Below are 23,719 nucleotides of genomic sequence, written 5' to 3' on the forward strand. Positions count from 1 at the left end.
TTTCAGTAGCACGCGACAGCGCGTATCGAGGCTTGTATCGCTTTAGACCAATGACGTCATAGATGACGTCTGAAGCTTCCGCCTGAGTGGTTCAGTAAACGGTTCGAATCTTGCCGCGACATTATTCTGTTAATAATTGCAGTTTTTACAAAGGTATATGATAATTATTATTTTGTTTTATTTTGTTTTGTGATGCTTTGTCTGATGTCTATTTCGACATTTGCTCTTTTGTGCCAGGCCACTTTTGTTTGTAAAATGTCTAATGTATAGTTAATTTTTTTTTTTTTTTGACATTTTGACAGCTATATAAACCAAGTACCACAAGCACATTCACTGCCCTCTGCCCAGTGAAACCAGACACTTTCCGGTTTTAGAATAATAATATTGCCCCTTCTGCCTATTATGACCAAATAATTGATTTACACACATTTATTTCAAGGCAATACGTTAATTACACAGGTATGTCATACAATAATTATATTATATACCACCAGAAAATACACATTATATTCATATAAATAGATTAGTCTATGTGGAAATTGATTTTTTTCCTTCACCGTTATTTCTAAGCCTTAACTGGCGCAAAATACAGTGTATCACAGACCACATCAGGCACATCTGTAATGTATCTGCCTGTTTTACCCTCTTTGGCCACCAGATGGTACTGTGAGCAAATGAAGCCTCGAGAAATGACCCCTTTTGTGAACCACTCGGCTAAAAAGCTTCAAAGCTTCATGAGGCTTCATCTCGCCACCACTACAAATGATGTCATGTTCGTTCCGGAAATGACGTCGCTCCAGAAGTCGCTCCGTTGCTATGGGTGTTCTCGTGCTGTGTGATCAGCGATAGAAGAAATAAATGAACAAGCAAACAAAGAGTGAGTTTGTCAGGATGAAGTGATCACATCGTGAGCTCGCACTGTAAGTACAACTATAGAAATTAATCGCCGATTTCATTCATCTGTCTGTCAGTCAGTCCCTAAATGTCTGTGTCATGGATGTTTGTTTGTTTGCTGTTTTGATTTAAAGGGATTGTATTATAATTTGTATTCTTATTCTTTTAAAGTTTGTTTTTTAAAACCGAGCCGTTGTGGGGGTCAAACATATGAATATTTTTTTAAACTCCATAAGGATTCCCTAAAGCAAATGTGTGTGTGTTTCAGGCAGGTGGAGTGTGTGTGTGTGTGTGTGTGTGTGTGTGTGTGCGCGCGCGCGTGTGTTGTGTGCGTGTGTTGTGTGCGTGTGTGTGTGCGCGTGTGTGTGTGTGATGGCTGGTAAAGTGAAGTGGGTGACAGACATTGAGAAATCGGTGCTGATCAATAACTTTGAGAAGAGAGGCTGGATCCAAGTGACCGACAGCGATGACTGGAACTTCTACTGGTAAGACACTTATAAATCTCACTTTTGCTCAAGTTCATTTGTTGCCATAACAACCGGGATGCGTCAGTTAAGCTGAGTGTCACCAAAGTCTGTTACCGCAAGTCGCGCCTGCAGTCTGATTTCAAGAAGTCCTTATTGGCAGAAGTTGATTCGATGTTGTACCCTGCACAGGATGAGTATCCAGACCATCAGGAACGTCTTCAGCGTGGACACCGGCTACCGGCTGTCAGATGATCAGATGGTCAATCACTTCCCCAACCACTACGAGCTGACCCGAAAAGATCTGATGATCAAAAACATCAAGCGCTACAGGAAAGAGCTGGAGAAAGAGTGCAGTCCACTGGCAGAGAAGGATGAGAGTGGAAAACACATCCACCTGGGTACCACTTCACATTGACATCGACACATTTCACTGTGGTGTTGGCTCTTGATGTACAGTACATACACATCAGAGCGCCTCTTCTCACGTGTACTTCGACAGATTTCGTGCCGGTGACGTTCATGTTGCCGTCGGACTACAATCTGTTCGTGGAGGAGTTCAGGAAGAGTCCGTCCAGCACGTGGATCATGAAGCCGTGTGGAAAAGCTCAGGGGAAAGGCATCTTCCTCATCAACAAACTCTCTCAGATCAAGAAATGGTCTCGAGACAGTCGCACGTCCACGTAAGTCTGAAACATCGTCCTGCAGATTAGACGCGCGGTTCATCATTATGACCGTCAGAAATATTCACGCATGGAAATGTGGCGTGAACAAAACAAGTAAACATCTGACAAGTGTTATGTCTGATTAATCACTAGTCATCCTTGCAGTTTTATTGTTGGCTTTATATTAAATTTGGAATGAACTGGTTGACGAGAAAATACTTGAAGAATGTATGTTTAGTATGGATCTAAATTAGAGTCTTAAAACAATTCAATCCAAGTCTTTACAGAGAGAGCTGACAGGCATCTAATGGTTTGGCATTGCACATGTTGTTATCTTTTGCTTCCGCTAGATGGCACGGAAATGTCAAAAATGGGATTTTCAAGGCATTCTCTAAGCTTTAAACTGATCATAAAATTCCAAATTGCGCAATATTATCTATATGCACATATATAACAACATTCAAGGTAAGGTTTGTAATATATGAACTATGACAGCTTGATGTTTAAAGGAATGCTGAACAGTAAATGGGAGGTTGTTTTGCAGGTTCGTGGCAGCAAACAGTGGGAAGGAAGCGTATGTCATCTCGTTATACATTGACAATCCTCTGTTGATCGGAGGGAAGAAGTTTGACTTGCGTCTGTACGTGTTGGTCACCAGCTATCGACCTCTCAAGTGTTACATGTAAGTTCTTCACAGTGTCGTCTCAGTCACGTGGAGCTCCAAGCGTCCGCTGATGTGAAGCGTTTGTGTTTGTCAGGTATAAACTGGGCTTCTGTCGCTTCTGTACGGTGAAATACACGCCCAGCACCAGTGAACTGGACAACATGTTCGTCCACCTCACCAACGTTGCCATCCAGAAGCACGGCGTGAGTCGTTCGCTTCTGTTTTGTTCAGTGCACATTAACAGACAAACGAGATGAAGCGCTTCATTCGTTTATAAAGCGAGGGCTTGAACTTGCATCCAGATAACTGCAGTTGCATTGGTGTCGTCACCGGTAGTCATATCGCTCACCTCTCGTGTCGGGTGTTTGATGAATGTTTGACGCGCGTGTGTTGGGTTGTGTTGTTGCAGGGCGACTATAATCACGTCCACGGAGGAAAGTGGACGGTCAGTAACCTGCGTCTGTATCTGGAGAGCACCAGAGGACACGACGTCACGAATCACCTGTTCGATCAGATCCACTGGATCATCGTCCAATCACTGAAAGCAGTAGCTGTGAGTCTCTCTGACAACCTCAGAAAAGAGCAAATGTTTCCTAACACATGGTCTGATCTGGCTGCGTTCTCTCTGTAGCCGGTCATGAACAATGACAAGCACTGCTTCGAGTGTTAAGGTTATGACATCATCATCGATGACAAACTCAAACCGTGGCTGATCGAGGTGAGCCTCATTCATTTCACGAAGCGCACGTCAAAGTCAGCGAGCGTGAACTGTGCGCGCGTCTGTTTCAGGTGAACGCGTCTCCTTCTCTGACCTCCAGCACAGCCAACGACCGGATCCTGAAGTACAACCTCATCAACGACACGCTGAACGTCGTCACGCCCAACGGTGAAATCCCAGAGTGCCGCTGGAACCGCAGCCTGCCCAGAGAGGCTCTGGGACACTACGACGTGCTGTGAGTGACGTGTGAATTTCCAAAATCAAGCATCGCAGATCGAAATCAATCTCTCTGTTTTACAGTTACGACGAAGAGCAGGCCATGAGCGAGAGCGCCGAGCGTGACCTCCGGGGCCGATCGGGTCAGTCATCGGGGTCAAAGGGCACGAGATCCAGCAGCGTCCGCCCTTTCCCAGCCACCTGGAAGTGATGTCAGCTGACCACGGCCCTTCAATCTGGAGTGACGAGAGACTTCAGAAGAGTTCGGACCCTGCATGATCTGACCGATAGATCTATGAACGTGTGTGCCGCACAAACCCTGTTCGCATGATACCAACGTGCCTGTACAGGCAATTCTGACATCTGAAACGTTTGAAGAAAAGGTTTACAGTAGAAATACAGTGAAATACGAAAGCAACACACTGGACCACATGGTTTAGTTCACCCAAAAATTAAAATTCTGTCATCTTTCGCTCAGCCTCGTGTCATTTCATACCTGTAGAAATGACTTGGAAGAATGTTTGCCATTTTCAATTCTGTGACATCATTGACTGCCATAGTAGGAGAAATGAAATGCTAGTCAAAGGTGCCCCAGAACTGTTTGTTCAGAACAAAAAGAGATAGAATATTTGTTTTCCTACTGTGCTCGTGGATGATGTCACTGAACTGAAAATGGCTAACATTCTTACAAATATCTTTCTTTGTGTTTAACAGAACAAAGACATTTAAACAGGTTTAAAACAACCTGAGGGTGAGTAAATGATCATTTTTGAGTGAACTAACCCTTTAAGTGTTATTTTAAGCTATTTTAAATGTTTGTATATGTAAGTTTGTCTAATTTCTTGTTTATTTATTTGTTACAGCACACAAATGTGTGTCGAGAGCCTACTGTATGAAATACGCTATTGATCTCAGTGTGCAGATTGTGTTCTCTTGAAGCGATCTAAAGTTATAACTCGCACCAAGTGTCTCTCTTTTTGAAAATAAAAGAACACAATCGAAATGAATGAAAAAGACAAAATATCAACGTGCAGTATTCTCGTTGAACACATACAACAGTGTCTTATCTAGACTGTTTATTTGAAATGTGTGTATTTTTATATGGCTTTAGGTTGTAAAATATCACCAGGGGAATTCACACAACCAGAGTAATGCGTGTACTGGATGGGATTTAGAGTGAATAGAATACTTGATTGTCGTTGAAATACCATATTTTGCAGTCTCCATGGTAGTGCACATATAGAATCACAATGAGACACGTAAACAATATGTATAAAGGGCATGAGAAACGAAAAATGTATGAAAGTGAACAATTTTGACGTAATCATAATAAATGTAGAATCGTTTTTTTAGACTGAAATTACTGTAGTATGGTACATACAGAATAATAAGAATAAAATAAATAATAGAAATAATCTATAATAAATTACATTTGTTTGAAACGAACTAACACATTTGTCAAATTGTCAAAAAATCAATACTCTTTTCAATATAATGTGTATGAAAGGGGAAACGGTCTTGCAACTACAGAAGGACGTAAATAAATACAATTGTTAAAGATAAGCCACTTTTATTTACGGCTCTCACTTAATCCATGGTGTTTCGAGTCAGATTCGTGGGCGTGGCTTGTTGGTTTTGACTAAATCCTTGGTGTTTCAAGTCTTAAGAAGCCTTTACCCTAACCTTACTCTAACCATCTAAACTACCTATGATTGTTAAAACTGCCAAAAAACACGGTTGCGTGATGACGTAACACTCGAAACACCAAGGATTTAGTGAGAGACATTTAATTTACCGTGTGTTCTGCGCTTTTGTGGACTTTTATTTCGACCGAGCGGAAGTGACACGAGAGGGCTGCCCGAGTGGAAATGACGTCAGAGAGGCGCGCCTCCTCTCGCTTGACGGTTGAAAATCGGAGAAAGTCAAAATTACATCGACGCAGGAGCGACTCTTAACACACACAGGTAACGATTTGACATGATGTTTGGCGCGATGCAGAGATTCAATGTGACGTTATGAGCTTGTCTGTGAGAACTTTGTGATATCTGTTAAGCGTCCGATCGATCACTGAACACTGACATGTCTTCATATACACTTCATACGCACCGCGAGAAAACCACTTCGTTTCTCAACGCGTCCGTCAGAGCTGCGTTGTTTTAAAGCCCCTATAAATCGGCTCGTCTTCATTAATGATGGCATTTAAAAGCGATTCATTGTGTACTTGTTTGTCTGTGTGAGTGTGTGTGTGTGTGTGTGCGTGCGTGCGGCAGTAACAGGGCGGGGCGGTTTCTGTGTTTACCTCGTAATCTCTTTTTCACTTCTTATGATTCTTTAAGTCGGTTAATGCGGTCTTGGCGTAATAATGTTGGTTAGAAGACGACATCAGTGCACGTGAGCCGCGTGTCGTGACGTCACTGTGTCTTAAGCGTGCCTATTTTGACAGACGCTTTTATTCGAAGGGGTTTAAGATGCATTCGAGGTCAACACATTTATCAGCATGTGTTTCCGAGGACTCGAACCCATGACCTTTGTGTTGCTCGTGCTGCTACCTGTTGAGCTACTGGACACACAACACACACCAATCGGCTGTAAATCATACGTGATTTTATTTGAGAATGACCGGAACACTCTGTTTTCTTCGGTTTCTTGTGTTGATGTGTTCGTGTAAGAAAACTCTTTAGTCATACAGCTGTGATGTGTTGATTCTGGTAGGAATCTGAAGGAACATACATGCTCAGCTTGACACAGGATGAGTTTTTCAGTGATTCGCTGAAGAGATGAGTGACCGGGAGGACAAACTCGACTGACCTCAGGTCAGCTCACCGCCTGTATTCTGAATTTCTCAGTCACACAACATTTTCTAGTCACTGGTCATGCTTGGCAAAGGAATGTTTTGGATTAAGCTGGGTTATTCTCACAAAATCTTAATTTCAAACATGGTTTTCTTAAAAACACATTTCCTTTTGATTCATTAGAAACAAGGAGACATGCTTAAAGTCCTCGTGAACCGGAAGTTACGTTAGTTTTTACTTCCGTATTCTGACACATTTCTGAGTGAAAATGAATTTCAAAGGAGGAAATTAGTGGGCGTGGCTTGCGTGTTTCACTGCGAATTGATTGGATGTGTAAAACAGCTGTTGCATTGATTTTGAAATGAAACTGGCAGCAGACTGACAGTTGAAGGGGAGGAGTTTTGAAGGGGAGGAGTTAACGGAGGCTCTGTCCATGCCGTCTAATTTACGTCATTTCGGGGCGGAAGTGCATTTTCAGATTTTAACTGAAGATTATGAGGCACATGTGAAAAAAGGAAAATCACCCACATTGATACGCTATTTACTATATGCGCTGCAATATTTCAAGGAAAAATAAGAATTGTCATTTTTAATTTCACTGGGACTTTAAAAGCATTTAAAAAAAAGGCCTTAAAAATTCTCATTATCGTAACCATTTAAAACTGTCAATCCCATAGCATGTTTTGCTAATACAAGCGAAGCCACGATGCCTAAGCAAGTTGTAATTAATAATACATAATAAGACATTGTAACATGTTTTATAATGTGGAAAACTACCTGTATGGAAAAAGTTGTGTACACAGCGTGACAAATATAAAGTAGAAAAATATAAAATAATCTGTTAGCCATTTGAAAGGTTGTAGTAGATGTGTTTCTTCACCCCAAATCAAACTAAATGTAAATATCTTTGTGTGTGTGTAACATTTTAAAAAATATAACGGAGGATGATATATCTGCAGGGCTCAACGCTAAGGATTTTTTTCTACTGGCCCAGTGGGGCAAGTGATTCCAATTTTTACTGGCACCACCTCAAAAATTATTAAATTTTTTTTTTTTTTTTTACCTATGTAATCTTAATGAATAAGCGTATGATACCATGAAAACTATTGGCCTATAACTCAAATTCCAACTGTTGATGAAAACAACTAATCAGTAAGTAATCAAATAAGATCAAGTAATCAAAGTATGTGCAATAGCACAGATAAATGCAGTGCTCCATGCGACCTTATTTCTCAATGGTGCGACTAAACAAAATCTGAGGTCGCACCGGTGCGACCAGCCGTTCGAGGGAGAAAAGAAGTCTCCGCGACTCTGAAAGTCTCCCTGTGATTCAACAACAGACACACATTAGGCCCATATCGTGGTCTAAACCAATCAGAGATAGTGAAGGGCGGACCCCCTCTGATTGGCCGTGGTCCAGATTTCCCTGTACGTGTGTGTACCAGAGGTCTCTGTCATTGACAATTTTTTTTTGCCAGTGACTGAAAAACCTGAAGGCCGTCCGTCTGTCTGTCATTTTGACGGATTACAATGTGGACAAGTTGTAACTCCCCGTTTCCCTTCATTAGAGCGTGATATGCTCGCGAATAAGGGACGTGCGTGTTTTCACCTGTCGTTGTTACTGACTAGACATATGTGATGCGATCTGGGAAAACCCGTCGGATGTCGCGCTGGGACGCGGGAAAGACAGTTCACCTATCAAAGTAAACCACATAACATGAAGAATGAAGGAGTATCAATGCACATTTCCCGCCAGTCCTGTGTAAACTACGGCATGCAAAGTTTTTTATACAATGTGTTCGTGAGATGACAGAGCTCCCCGTCTGCAGCACCGGGAGTTATCCGATCGCAAAACATACAAGGGATGATCATGAGTCCAGACACTATGCACATGATAAACAAGGTAAAACTTGCTTCACTGCTTATTAGTTGTTGTCCGTAATGTTTGTTAGTTTCCTTGTGTAGTGATAACGGCAGAGCTCTCGTTCTGTAAGTGTGCCCGCACCATTTTCCTTACTTTCGTTTTATTCAAACGGTTTTGTACAGTATCTTTATAGACCTCAACACTGGGAAATGTTTTTTTATTAAATTGTTATTAGAGTAAGTCTTTTACTACTCTAAAGAGACTTTTACTTGTGATACTGGACTGTTGTGCTTTTATTTTCATCACTTAACTTTAAACCTGTGTTCCTCCAAATTCCGTTCCTGTAAATCCTAGCGCTTCAGCCGTCCTCAGCCATAACTGTTGTTACATACACAAGATATGAGCAAAATAAAACTGATTTGGAAAGGGCTTGAATATGGTATCAAAAACTGTAATATATAAATTTGCACCATGTGTTGGGTTTTCACAGATCGAATCACATATGAACATAAACATTAAAACATTAAATATATAGATGAATATAAACAACAACGGCTTTATTGGGCATTCAGTTGTATTAAAATACAACACGTTCCGAGACGCAAGTACAGCGTGATGACGTCACGAACATACTAATTACCACCTAACGCCACCTTGCACCGTAGTGACGGGTAATAGTAGATTATGACGGATTTTTTACGAGCCTGTCAGTCAAAATGACGGACAATAAAAAAGTCTAGCGCAACCTCTGGTGTGTACGTGTGAAAATGCGTGTGCTGCAGTCAGACAGAGGGGAGGAGCCTATAGGCCCGTCAGTTAAACAGAGAGGGGAGGAGCCTATAGGCCCGTCAGTTAAACAGAGTGGATGTAGCGCGGATGATGAAAGAAGATGAAAAGAACGATTGACAACTTTTTCGTGAATAAAATCATAAGCAATGCTCTGACACGGAGCCATCAACCTCCCAGGTTATGTCAAGCCCTGGTCCATTTATCTTGAGATGTTTTAAGTTTCAGTTCACTGAAGCACTTTAAGCACCAACACTTCTTGAGTAAGTGACCTTTCTTGTAGAATTGTGCTTCAAATAAAGAACTTTATGTTGACCAGATTGTTAGTTAATCATTTACAAGTCAATTTTGCCTATATGGACAGCGATTTAAAAAAAGTGAAATGTGTTAAATGCGATGCGGTCGGAAATTTGGGTGCACCTAACTTTTGTGCCAGTAAGCTGATGCTGGGATGTGTGGGTTTGAGGCTGGGCGGGCTTGTTTCATGATTCAGTGATCTGATCATATCAGTGAAGAGCTCACTGGAGTGGAAGAGCTTCTGTGAAAACTAACTGCGTTTAGCCGTTGAATGGTGTTTTATCCACACACGGCTTCAGTCCTCATTCACTTTCCTTATATTTTGGAATGAGATTTGCAGAGACCGTAGATTATTTGTGTGTTTGTGAAGTGCATTGTGTAAAGCACACGTGATGTATTGTGTGATGGTGACTTTTGTTCTTCTGCTGGTCGGTATGAGACTCTCATAAACGTGAATATTCTGTCATCGTTTACTCGCCCTCTTGTCATTTCACACCTGTATGACTTTCTTTCTTCAAGAGGGCGAGTAAACGATGACAGAATATTCATTTTGAAGGTGAACTACTCCTTTAAGGTCTCACCCTGACATGATTAAAATATTATAAACATTTTATTTTTATCTACAAAACGAATAAAGTGCAAGTGTACGCCTTCAGATCAAATGTTTTTTTTGTTTTTTTTTAAGGTCATGGCACACGTTTCAGTCAAGGGAGTGTAAACTTTTGACCGCTAGTGTAGTAGATTATAGATGTTTGACTCTTGTTAGCGTGGAGTGATTACATCAGCTCCTTCAGAGCATTGTGATTGGCTCTTTGACTGCTTACATCACAGCGTCTGCACATCTTATCTCAGTCCTCTGGCTTTCTTGAAATAAAGCCCTTATATGAAACACTTTCATTAATGTTATTAAAGTCGGCATGAAATAAAAAATGATCGTTCTAATTGTTTTACACAGTGGTGAAGTATTGATTATAAATGATTTATCCTTGCTCATCATTATTTAAAAAAAAAAATTTGCACTTGTAATCTTTAATCAAAAACGTTAAGCTCCTCCCCATCTCAAAGCGACCTCTCTTCACTTCTGGTCACAAGGAATGGCACGAGGGCCAATCTTTTACCTTTTAACGATCCAATCAGTTGTCAGTGGATGAAATCAAGTTCCACCCAACATTTTTGTCTCATTTCAGAAGTCGTTTCACTCAGGTATACATCACAATATGGAAAAAAAGACGATCGCTAGTTCTGTTTCATGCCGACTTTAAGCGTTTGAGTGACAGTTCCTGCTCACACGTGACATCTGAATGCTGAACATCCCATCACTCCATCAGTAGTGTCCACTGAAGAACTGCTGGACGAGCAGCGTCTCGGTTAGGGCTGCACGATAAACCGCGATTAACACTAAATATCGCGTAAATGGCCCTGTCTAGAGCGATTGTGATTTCAGAAAGTCTGCCATTATGTTTCATGCGTAATTTGTTCATAAGCCACGGCTCTGTGATCGGTAGGAAATGCTGCTCGATCTAAAAGCAGTGCGAGTTTGAGTCGCTTATAACGTGCATTTGAAAAAGCAACTCGTCAAACATCATCGCTATAAATATACTTTATTATCATAAAAATACCTGTCGAGGCTTGAAGAACTGTGATAGAAAGATCCCCATAGGCATTTCCAGAAACTACCGCTGCGTCCGAAATGGCATACTGTGACGGTACATACTGAATTTGAATAAGTATCTACCTATCGGCTGTTAAAACACTACGGTATGAGTGGCAGTAGTATGAATACATTTCCGACATACTCCGTGAGCCATGTTTTATGGTCATGTGACCCGTTTGACCTATGACGTATTAACAACAACCTACACGTGAGCGTTGATAAAAACATCATTTAGTCACGAGAAATTCATTTATTGGCACTTACATTAAAAACGGACGTCCGCCTTAAAGTTTTCCGCTATATTTATTTGATTTACATTAGAAGTTTGACCGTTGCTCAGCTCCCGTGGCATCATGGGATAGAGAAGTGTCCATCCGATTCACACTCACCAATCTCGGCGGAAGTAGTAGACCATCCGGGTATTTCTCGCCTACTGTTTTTTGCGTACTGAGGTTTCGGACATACTATTCATGACTAGGGATGAGTATCGTTAAGATTTTATCGATACCGACATTGATACTGCTTATCGATACCGGTTCTTATCAATACTGTTATCGATACTACGCTCTATAATTTGATGCAAAAACACATGATGTGAAAAGATGTTAAACATTTTAAGTTTCTTTATTACAGCTGAGCTTTAGAACTGCAGTTTACAAATGCTTCTGAGCAAACAGAAAATGCCACATAACAAAAGGTGTGTGTGTTCCTTAGCATACCACTTACGGCACTTAACTTACGGCGCATAAGAGCACATCATAATGTAATTCTGCATATTTACTTTACATCACTATGGTTATTTGGCTGGTAGACCGTATTTCTTTTTTCCTTTCTGGTTTTAGATCTACATAAATTTAAGTACTATTTTCTAAGCTAGTAATATTTTTTTAACTATATGTACTATTTTTGATCATTTTAATAGCACATTTACTTCAATTTACTAAAGTGAGTAAATATACTCCGTGGCCGAATTATTAAAAACAATGTTATAACTATAGCCATTTGGACATCATTCAGGGATGGAAAATGACAGGCAGCAGCCTCTAATTCGCCAATTAACACCCGAAAACACAGAGATCAAACAACGCAAATATCGATAACAGTATCGTTTGTCACAAAGCTTATCAATACTCTGGTATCGACCCAATTATGTACCGGTCCAAAAAAGTAAGTAATCCCTATTCATGATATTTTCGCAGACTATATAGTATGGAAGTAGGTGATTTTGGACGCATTATGGTCTTCTTCTGCGGGGCATATTTGGAGATCCTGCACGAGAGCGCCCTCTGGCTTTCAGATGCAGCAGCATTTAACCATACTACACTGATAAACTGCACCAAAAAAAAATGTCAAATTGTGTGTGGGCTATTTTCGATATATCGTGCAGCCCTAGTCTCGGCTCATACTTGTGAGTGCTGATCAGCTGCATATCTTCTCGACGCTCGAAGGGTTCCTGAGCGTACAGATACCGATCAATATTTATGTTGGATTTCTTTCAGGAACTGTGGTAGTCCTTTGGGAATTGAATGTAATAGTGGTGAAACGGATCGCGGTTGATCCGTACGGATTGTTCTCTACGGTTGGGAATGCATGTGACCCGCAGACTAACTGCAAATCGTCATAGATTAAAAGATAATTGCAACTAAGGCTAGCTGTAAAGTGAAAGTAATGTTGTGTTGAGTCAAAGCGCAAATGACGTAATCCAGTGCTCCATAAGCGATCCACAAAAAAGCTTAAACGTGCGCAACTTCAGCAATTTTGACATGGCGCTCACTGTTAATTGAGTAACGCATTTGAGAAGATGAGAGAAAGTCAGTGGAAATACTCCATGATCGCTATCATAACACTTGTCACATTTATAATCTGACCTCTAGAGATCCATATGTCATCTGTCTACTCCGATTGCACGTTAATATCATTTTTATTTGTTATACATAGCCTATTGTCGTTTTTTAATTACCCTAATGCATGCATACTGTCTAACATAGCCTAGCCCTAGAAGACAAATAATAACTGCTTAATAATGTTCAGTAATCTGTTGATATCTTCAGGGTATTTTATACAACAAAAAAAACCTTATTTTATTCTAATAATAAAACTATGATGAGCATTTACATTAGCTGATCCGATCCGTGACCCAAAATCCGTTATATGATCCGAACCGTGAGTTTTGGGATCCGTTGCACCCCTAGAATGAAAGGAACAGTGAGGAACTTGAAGAGCAGTTTCTGGGTTTTCTTTCTTTGGATCCATGACAACCGCACCGCCGCGGTGGTAAAGTGCCACCGGCAGAAGTGCACGTCACTGTGACAAACATAAGTGTAATAAATGTGACAGTTGCGATAGGATTGCTATTTGTAGCCTTTCAGTTGTGCATAGTTTTATGAAATGATTTGAAATGAACACAGAAATGATTGGCATACGTTTCCGTTGGTGCGTTCGAGCGCGGGCCTGCACGGCAAAACCCAGGTTATTCTGCGCATTCTGCAATGGATCTTGTTGTGAAACCAAAACTGGCTTAGTGTCGCAGCGTGTGCATTCAGTGCAGCTGTACACATTTGAATCTGGACAATGTCAACATGTAAGTTTTCGGTAACACTTTACCATAAAGTGCTATTATTTATCATTAGTAAATGCATTACGAAACATTAGCTAACAATGAACAATTGAGTTTTTCAGCATTTATTAATCCTTGTCAATGTTAGTTCATGTCAATACAGTTATTCATGTTAGTTCATGGGGCATTAACTAATGTTAACAGTGACAACGTTTGATTTTAATAATGTTTTAGTAAATGCTGAAATTAACATGAACTATTATTAATAAATGCTGTCGAAGTATTGTTCATTGTTAGTTCATGTTAACTAATGCATTAACTCATTGTTAACAAATAGCACCTTATTGTATAGTGTCACCAAGTTTTCCATCAACGAGTAGGAAAGAGTAACGTTTTTATGACAATCTGAATAGGAAAGCCAAGGTTTCAAATGGAATTGATAAGGACTGTAAGAGTTAATACGCCACTGACTGAACTTACTGCAACAAGAGCTGTGTTATTTCATATTTAACTTTATTTCATTGAAGTTTTCATTATTTACTGATGTTTATTTCAATGTTCTGTAGTGTACCATTCCACTAATGGATTTGTGCATTAAACATGGACGGATGTTTCATCCTCATTTATTTCAGATATTATATTTCAAAAGGTATTTAAATAAGGTCTATATTTCTCCTCCACTCGTCATGTGGTTGATACATGCAAATATAAGTATATAAATATTATTTATATATTATATTTAATATTGTATATATTTCCCAACCACCGCACCAAAAAACTGCCACCGTCACAGCCCTAGTTTCTATAGAGAACTTGTTATAGAATTGATGATATTTAAAGTTTTAATTGTATCTACCATGTGTTTAATAATAAAAAGGAGGCAATATGTCATGATAAATATCACTTGTGCTGTATGTCAAGCGTTTCCATGTCATGTGAGAGATTGTGAAGAACGCACCCACACAATTCAGCCGTTGTGACCGGAGAATGAGGAAGTGATGTGGTTTTTGGGTGTACTGTTCCTTTAAGAGGCTTGTGGGTGTTTCCCTGTTCCTCTTTCACCCTGCTAAATCAGTTTATGTCATATCGCTTGAGTTGTTCAATCATGGAAAGTATGAGCTTCCTCCAGAGCGCCGTGTGTGTGTGTTTGGTAGCGACGTGTGTTTTGGAGATAAAGCGGCTTACAGAGGTCAGAGAGGTCAAACGCTCCTGGAAGAATGACAGGAATGTTCTTCACTTCCTCGGCATGTTCCACATTATTGAGCTTGTTTCTCGCTTGCATACGTGCCGGTCTGTTTACAGTGTTATAAATGAATCATCACACACACTGAAGAACGTCTGTTTTAATGACGCTTATGAACATTAAGCATGCTTTTACTAGAAATAACTCCCAAAAACATGTTTGCTATAGTTAAACCACAGATTAACCTGAAGCTTGCTACAGTAAGCATAGTTTCACCATGGTATCTGTAGTACAAGTGTAGTTCATCACAGAACATGATCTATCTGCCAAACTAATCATTTGTGTATAATAATACTATAATAAAACATGGTTCATTTTCACAAAGGGGTCATTTTGAGTCAATGCTCAACACCTTGCTAAGCTACCTCAGGTTTTGTTGATGGGAGTTAAACTTGACACTGGCCCTAATTTTAACGATTGTATTCACTTCTTGACCACTAGTTGGCGCTGTCTCCAATCTGCAGGAAGTGAAATGATGATGATGTTGTTTTCTTTCAGCCATGTCGGACTTCACTGACTCTTTGACTGACGTGTCCAGCGACAGCTTCTGGGAGGTACGTGATGTTACACGCACCGCATTTCTCTGTTAGCTCGCTCTGTTTTTAATGGTCACGTCACGTCTCAGGTGGGAAACTACAAGCGCACCGTGAAGCGAGTGGACGATGGCAACAGGCTGTGCAATGACCTGATGAACTGCATTCACGAGCGAGCGCGAATCGAGAAAGCTTACGCTCAGCAGCTGACCGAATGGGCTAAACGCTGGAGACAACTCATCGAGAAAGGTCAAACCTGCTTCAGCTTACCACACAAACACCGCTTTCATTCAGTGGATTTAAATGCACAAATGTCCTTCCTGGTGTTGTGCGTATATATACAGAGACTCTGTTTCTCCAGGTTTGTTTACTCTCTGAAGGAAACTGTGACCCGCATCTGTCCTTCGGTGTGAATTCTGGACGTAGTTAAGAGCACAGAAAATGGTGCATCTGGTTTTGTGTACACATTTTGACAGCATGTGCCGTTGACATGAGTGAAGTTCAGTTTGTCCCAATAGCTGAGTCATATTAAGGTTTCTATTCGCAGCGTCTACTAAAGCCACTTCCTGTTCCTTCGAACTAGCTGTGTTATGGTAAGTTACTACACACAGTTGCTGATCGCTCATAGAGCATGACCTCACTTCCTGTTAGACACACTCCATCCTCAGTTTGGTTTGTCACACATGCTGTTAGAACAGGATTGAGTTTTCACGAGGAGGAACGAGATGTTGAGGAAATGAAACCTGAGGAGAACTGCTTCATCTGCTGTTGACATGTAATACACATTGTAGTTTGATATGAAATATGTGAGTAGAAATTCATAGATGATTCAGTCAGTTATGAGGTGCACAGTGAAGTTTAGGAAGGTTTTGGAAAGGTCTCTGTTGATCAGCCACTCACTGTCAGTTCAGAGATTTCAGGAATGCTGTCTGTTATTGTGCTGTTATCTTGGTGAGATTTGTGACATTCTTGAATGAAGATTATGTGGTTGGTCATTGTTCTTTCCTGGTAAACATAGTTATTGGATTGGCCCAGCGTAGCATCATCAGACCTTACTAGTCATCCAACATTGTGAAACATGGCTGTTGACTTTTCTGTGTTTGAATTTCTTAACTTTTCATAGCAGACAGTCGTCCTGCAGGTTTGAGCAAATACTAAGGTGTCTCTTTGTTTTTTATTTTATAGTGTCCTATGTGAATTTATCCGAATAAAGTTGTCCATGGATCAACAGCTGCAATTATCGCTTGCTGGACTGGAAATATTGTTATAAAATCTATTTTTATATGAGAAAACTGTGCTGACATTACAAATTCTAAACTTGTAAATGTTAATGCTGCTGGAGCTTTAGTAGTATTTGTTTGTGTGGCTAGTACTCTTCGTTACGGTCGTACTCCATATCTGAGATCAGGCCATCATGAAGGTTGACAGGATCGGAGCCGTGCAGAACCCGCGAGAACCCCAGCGGGCTCAGGACCGAACTCTGGGGGTTTCCTGTGTTCAGTGTGATGGTTTGGTGGTGATTGGCTGGCCACCTTCACCACCTGGCGCTTAACGGTCTTACAAATCCGAACTGATTTCATCCAGTTGATTATCTTTCCTGCCCTGGCTACTGTAGGGCCTCAATACGGGACGGTGGAGCGAGCGTGGTGCGCCCTCATGACCGAAGCAGAGAAAGTCAGCGACCTGCATGTGGAAGTCAAAGCTGCTCTGATGGGCGAGGACTTTGAGAAAGTGAAGAACTGGCAGAAGGACGCCTACCATAAGCAGATGATAGGCGGCTTCAAAGAGACCAAAGAGGCGGAAGATGGGTTTCGCAAAGCCCAGAAACCCTGGGCCAAAAAACTCAAAGAGGTACGGCCTTAAGCGCACTAACTCAAGAAATATGTGCTTCTGAAAGCTTAAATTGTTTATATTTAGCAGCTAGCATTAGCATAGTTTTTCCTCTGTCACTGTAAGTACCTGCCACCTGTTCTCCGGGTAAACATGAATGAGTGAGGTACTGTTGTAATGCTTGCGTTTGTTTGTTTAAGAGCGATAAAGAAATGCACAAGGGTATTATGTTTTGTGGCACGTTTAAGATCATTTGTGGTGTTATAATCTGAATTTAGAGGTCCGTGAGATAAGAACAGCAGCAGCTTTGAGATTGATCTCTTATTTCACCTTTGCGGCGCATTGCATACGTGTCTTGCCGAATAGAAGAGGAGGTGTATGTAGGAGTAGGTGTGTGGAGTTTTTAAGCTCAGAGAATGCTGTGGTCATGTCGGCAGGTGGACGGATTTAAGAAAGCTTTTCACAATGCCTGCAAGGAGGAGAAAACTGCCACCAGCCGAGAGAACTCAAGTAAACTTGACAATAACAACCCAGAGGCTCAGAGGAAACTGCAGGAGAAGGTGGAGAAGTGCCAACAGGAAGTTCACAAGGTGTGTGTGTGTCGAAGTGTGAAGTTAGGTTCACATGACCGCTTTCTGCCTCTACTGTATGTGAATGTGCTCGGTTATGATTGGCAAATCTGCTGTTTTTCCTCATTCCCTTTGGTCGCTGACAGTATCCGTATGACTGAATCGTTTCAGACTAAAGAGCGTTACGAGAAGTCTCTGGAGGAGCTGGATAAGGTCACTCCTCAGTACATGGAGAACATGGAGCTGGTGTTTGAACAGTGGCAGCAGTTTGAAGACAACAGACTGTCCTTCTTCAAAGAGCTGCTGCTCGGCGTCAAACAACACCTCGACCTCTCCAACAATCACAAGTGAGAGCAACACATCTCAGCCATTGCACCCAGTTTGCATATGTGTGCGGTTGCACAGTAGTGATGGCAAACATTTAAATGAGAGCCTTAGGTCACTCATGCAAATCTTCAGGTGTCAGATTCACAACACATTCACAACCCCCTGTCCCGTCAGGTATAAGACGGTTTATCACACGCTAGAAGACACCATCCAGGGCGCCGACGTTCAGGAGGACCTCAAATGGTTCCGCTCGAACCGTGGCCCCGATATGAGCATGAACTGGCCTCAGTTTGAGGTACGGCACCATTTATTTTCAAGTGATGATTCGCATGTTCGGTAACCCAGATAGCACAGGTACGTCTGCTCAACATCTGCTGTGTAAAAACATCGACTTACAGATGTCTATATTACAGCTGACAGCAGACGTCTCAAAGACGTCTTGCAGATGTAAACGCAGACATCAAATAGACGTTTCCCAGACGTATGTGTGCTATCAGGGGCAGATTCTTTTGTTTAGGTGTGCGGTCGACACCTGTGTATCTACATCAGGCATCAATGTTCATTCGTTGATAAAGCTGTTCATAAGTCAATTTGACTGAATGTGGTCTGATGAATCCGTCTGGACGATCTTGATGTGTTTTAGTAACACACCATCCGTGCGTGTGTTGTAGGAATGGTCCATGGATTTAAACCGGACACTCAGTCGACGAGAAACGAAGAGAAAACAGCCTGATGAAGTGATGTTGACAGGAATCACTCAAGCGGGTGATCACGTCTCCAAAACCAGCAGCAGGTAAAAAATATCTGTGCATGCTCAATGTGGTTTCACATGTTCAATTACATTTGCCAACGTCTCAGAATATTGCGGTATGACTGTTTGTGGCCAAAAACATCTGTTAAAGTGCCCTAATGTCTCTTGGGTGGGTTTTTTTGGACATAATGTGCAGGCGAATGTTTGGATTAAACAAAAAAAAAAGATGTTTAGTGAAAACAAAATGGTTGTGTTCAAGGTTCACCCAAAAATAACAATTCCGTCAATATTTACTCACCCTTAAGTTGTTCTGAGCCTGTATACATTTCTTTGTTCTGATGAACACAGAGTGAGATATTTGAAAGAATGTTAGCATTTTACACTTGTGGGACACCATCGACTACCATAGTAGGAAAAAGAACATGTTTTTGTTCTGATGAACACAAAGGGAGATATTGAGGTGAAGGTGGTTCTGGGACACCTTTGACTGCCATTTATTGTTTCCTGCTATGGCAGTGGGTGATGTAGCAGAACTGAAACTTGCTCACATTCTTCCAAATATCTTTCTCTGTGTTGATCATTTATACAGCTTTGAAATGACATGAGGGTGAGCAAATGATGACAGAATTTTCATTGTTTGGGTGAGCTATCTCTAACTGATAATGCCAGTTATTTTTCTATTTTTGACAGGAAATTGTCAGTCATTTTGGGAGTTTTTCATCACAAATGTTTAGCTAGATTTTCATTTCTGTTGTGAGAACTAGCTTCTTGACTATTTCACATCAGTGCTTCTCAAACTGTACCACCTCTCTGGTGGTAGATGGCAAAACAGGAAATTAAAAACAGAAAAAAGATATAGTTGAATTTACATGAAGTCTCATGAAGAATTTCTGATTTAATGTAGTTTCTCATTGGACGACCGTAGCTTGCGTACGATGTGTAACTTAACAACAAACACAGAGTAACTTGTAGGGATATCAGAATCTTACTGTACGGTAATACCTTGGTATAAAGTCCACGGTATGATGTTTATTGCAACATTTAAAATGACAAATCAAATAAAATCATTGCACCAGATGGACCTTGACCGAGGTCATTCAATTCAATTCAATTTTATTTATATAGCGCTTTTCACAACGTGCATTGTTCCAAAGCAGCTTTACAGGAGCAAATAAGAAAAACACAGAAAGGTCAAACACAGCGCAGTGCATGGTGTTTATAGACCAAGCACGATCATTATAATAAATAAATGCTGTCTCCACATGCATGAGGTAACATCTATTCTTGTTTCTATCATTCTCTGTTACGTCATATGACCTATCGTTTCATACAGTCATGTGACCACTATAAGATTGAGACAAGTTTGCTATTGCGATAAACCGATATAGATAATAATATTGTTACATCCCTAGTAACGTGTGTGATGTTGTTGCGTCTTATCAAAACTCTTCTATATCAGTGATAAACGTCATCAACTTGCAGAACGATAACAAAACAAAATAACTCGCTTTTAATTGTATTGTGTTATGCGTGTGATTTTCTACCTGCCCAGAACGTTTCATCTGTTGATTATTTCAAAAACAAGTGAAACCCTTAATAAACCCCTTTGAAGAGCGCTAGACATGTTTCCATGCCCGTGCAGTTTTTTACCTGAATGGACAGCAGCTTCCCATGGAGATGCCCGAGTTGTCAGACACATTCTTTATCTCATTTGTACACGGCAGAAGTGAAGTAAAAACCTTCCCATGATGCATTAAACCTGTTCGATCAACAGCAGTGTGTGCGTGTGTTCTGTGTGTTTAAAGATGTTTCTAATGGCGCTTGATCGTCCGGTCTGATGTGTGTCTCTGTGTTGTTAGTTTGACTGTGCCCAGTAGCACAGAGCCGCAGTGTTTAAACCCGTTTGATGATGATGATGATGGCGACGAGGAGGAAGAAGAAGCAGTTCAGCAGCCCAAGAGCAGCCCGCTTAATGCCAAAAAAGAGCAAGTCATTGCCAAAACGTTGGTGAAGCCCGAAGCACCTGTTCTCCTCTCTCTCTCTCTCCCCCTCTCTCTCTCTCTCTCTGTGGCTCTTCAAGTGGCTGTTTGTTGTTCTGCATGGCCGATCAGCGTTCACACACACCCTCTCTTCATGTGTGTCTCAGAGACATTGAGCAGTTCAGCCGTGCGAGAAGAGCACAAGAAGAGACCACGCGAGATGATGTGTCACATGATATCTGCATGTTTCTGAACCCAGCACTTGTGTTTTCTGTCACGTTACCGTCGGCCATCTGGTGGTCATGTGACGAACTGCAGCCAGTCACACTTCCTGTATCCTGCTTGAATGTGCCTCAGTCATATCACACACACACACACATACTTGTTTGCAGAGCTGTTTCTGTTTCAGTGTGTCTCGGTTGTTTGGTCTGTTCTGCATTGGCTGGGTTTGGTTTAAGGGCGTCAAGCATGTACATATGATTTCAGAACCCACATCATGCAGAATCCATGTGATGTTTAACATTAAAACCACGAGAGAGATCATAGACATCATTCCACAAAATCACAAAACACACTACCCAGATAGCACATGTACGTCTGTAAGACGTCTGAGATTTACATCCGTTCTAAATCATAAACATCTTACAGACATCTTCTAGACGTCTATGTGACTACTATCAGGCTATTGGCAACGTTTGTGTAAACTTTCAGTTTTGTTTGAACATTTTTTGGATCTCTCTCAGCTTTTAAGAAGTGACAGACATCATGTGGATTCTGGATGGGGTTTGTAAGCATCATTCGTTTCATCTCTCTTCTTGTCCTTCCAGCGCCAGCACCGTAGAGAAGACTCCTGATTGGTCGGATGAGGAAACCGGGAATCCGTTTGCCAGCTCGAATGCCAACGGCAACCCGTTTGACGATGAGCCGTCCTGTCCCGGCGAAGTGTCCGTGCCCGTCCGGGCGCTGTACGATTATGACGGACAGGAGCAGGATGAGCTGAGCTTTAAAGCAGGTGTGGTGACGTCACCAGTCATGATAATGGGGTGTTCTAGTGTCCAGGGGGAATGCGTGACATATTCATGTTCTTCACAGGAGAAGAATTCATCAAGATGGCTTTGGAGGACGAGCAGGGCTGGTGTAAAGGACGCCTGACAGACGGAACCCTCGGACTCTATCCAGCCAATTACGTGGAGGACGTTTAGCCAGCGAGAGGCCAGATTGTTACTGTTTGCCAACCTTAAGCTCATGTGCTCGTCCGGGATGGGTTGACCTCTGTTACAGGCCTCGGATCAGCACCACAGGCATTAGTCCTGACATTAGTAGCTGTTGTAAATCCTAAATAGTTCACAAGGTCGGTTAATCGGCAACACTTTATTCAAATAATATAACGCTTCTGTTACGATTGGAGCAACTTACAAACACGTGTAAAGTGCCAGTCATTGTAAACTGTTCTGTTCATGATAATATTTCATTTCACATAAAGCGTGATTAAAGCCTGCGCTCGGATTGGAGGGCGACCCGCTGCTCTGTGAAACATTTACGGCTGGATCTTTTTAAATGTGTTTTTAGAAAACTGGTTTTAGAAATGTCGCTGTAAAAGCAGACGGACCTCATCAATGGAATTGATTTCATATGCTGTAAGACTGAATAGATGCTGATCCACACTTCTGTATAACGCCAAACTCTTTCTCCCGCTCAGAAGCCTTCCTCTGGTTTAATGACACGTTCGGACTGTCTTGTTTTCATTTGTTCTTCGTTGTTGACGTCTCGTTTAGGAAGAAAGTTTCTGACGTTCAGCTCTTCGTCTGCACTGAACAGCTGGCTGTAGTTTAATGTCAGAAGGACACGTGATGAATGTTTTGGGGAAAGGTGCACATGTATGTTCAGCGTGTAAAGGACACATTCAACGTATCTAACGCCTTCATGGGATCAAATGAATTTTAGTTTTAATATCGAAGACTCTTTTTCTATATGCCACAAGTGCTTTGACATGTATCCCCGTGCACATATGCTGTGATTCACAATGAGAATTGATAGATTGATTGAATGTTACAAATTCATTGTTTTCTGTTTGTATATATAAGATGTATAACCCATCCAGCGCCTCGGGTGGCTCATACAGTAAAGAGAGGTGATGTGTGCTGTTCACGCCGTGTTCTGGGCAGAGCTGTATAAAACTGAGAGATGCGATATGAATGAATGAATGAATTGAAGATTGATGTACAGGTGATGTGTTTGGTTTGTTACGTCACATCGCAAAACTCGTCTTCGTATATTGTCAAGCTGGCAACGAATAAATGAATGTTACATTTGTTCAATTATGGTGTTTTGTGTGTGTTTCACTTTACAGCTTTACAGCCAAATAAACATACTGCAAGGTTCTGAATGTTGGACACTAAAATGAAAAATATATCAAATGCAACATGCAAACGTTTAAGGTTGTTAACAGTTTCAAGTGCAGACAACAAATACTAAATTCTTTTTACAGTTTTTTTGACATAATTTGTAAAAAAAAAAAGTAGGAATACGTTTTTCCACAGGTGATTTTGACGTTTGGACCTGTGTATTAATAACAAATGATAAAGTACACGTGAACACGGTTTGTAAACAAGTGTTGTTTTCCTTTAGTGAGCGCGCAGCTCGTGACGCAACGGCGTCAGGAAGTGCTGCGGTCTCGAGCATAGATATTAAAATAACTAGATGCCGCATTAGCATCTGTTTCTATGGGGCCGGCATACGTTGGTCGTCCGCCATATTGGAACGGTGAGAGCCGGTCCGTTAACGTTCAAAATCAAGCTGACTTGTGTATGGTTATGAAAACATATGTATTGTTGTGTAAACTCAAACATATCCGCTACACTTACACATGACAACAATGAAAGGTTATCACATTTTTCGGACATTTAAATCCCCGTG

General features: G+C 41.2%; 3 protein-coding genes across 4 annotated transcripts in view; all 3 read left to right on the plus strand.

The window, feature by feature from the left end:
• The window catches only part of LOC130547511 (telomeric repeat-binding factor 2-like), a 2,875-nt gene extending 2,205 nt beyond the window's left edge, over window positions 1-670 (plus strand). Inside the window, exon 8 of the mRNA XM_057323474.1 lies at window positions 659-670. Coding sequence (XP_057179457.1) covers window positions 659-670 — 12 coding nt within the window. The remainder of the gene's footprint in view (window positions 1-658) is intronic.
• Window positions 671-771: 101 nt separating this feature from the next.
• On the plus strand, window positions 772-5,355 carry ttll1 (tubulin tyrosine ligase-like family, member 1). Its single transcript, XM_057323823.1, is given in 10 exon segments — window positions 772-920; window positions 1,163-1,379; window positions 1,551-1,759; window positions 1,861-2,041; window positions 2,568-2,705; window positions 2,782-2,890; window positions 3,097-3,240; window positions 3,319-3,405; window positions 3,477-3,640; window positions 3,706-5,355. Coding segments are annotated over 9 exon segments (1,272 nt in total). The 5' UTR covers window positions 772-920; window positions 1,163-1,266; the 3' UTR covers window positions 3,833-5,355.
• Window positions 5,356-5,471: 116 nt separating this feature from the next.
• Window positions 5,472-23,105, plus strand: pacsin2 (protein kinase C and casein kinase substrate in neurons 2). 2 transcript variants are annotated; one of them, XM_057323821.1, is made up of 11 exons: window positions 5,472-5,585; window positions 15,313-15,368; window positions 15,440-15,596; window positions 16,963-17,198; window positions 17,615-17,767; window positions 17,918-18,093; window positions 18,248-18,368; window positions 18,745-18,866; window positions 20,684-20,827; window positions 21,631-21,815; window positions 21,896-23,105. In XM_057323821.1, exons 2-11 carry the CDS (start codon window positions 15,315-15,317, stop codon window positions 22,003-22,005), a joined length of 1,458 nt encoding a protein of 485 aa, XP_057179804.1. In that variant the 5' UTR covers window positions 5,472-5,585; window positions 15,313-15,314; the 3' UTR covers window positions 22,006-23,105. The 2 variants fall into 2 exon arrangements, with proteins under 2 accessions (XP_057179804.1, XP_057179805.1); XM_057323822.1 differs by lacking the exon at window positions 5,472-5,585 and adding an exon at window positions 6,377-6,434.
• The last annotated feature ends 614 nt before the right edge of the window (window positions 23,106-23,719 follow it).

The sequence above is a fragment of the Triplophysa rosa genome, linkage group LG24, assembly GCF_024868665.1.
Source record: "Triplophysa rosa linkage group LG24, Trosa_1v2, whole genome shotgun sequence".
NCBI classification, from domain to species: domain Eukaryota; kingdom Metazoa; phylum Chordata; class Actinopteri; order Cypriniformes; family Nemacheilidae; genus Triplophysa; species Triplophysa rosa.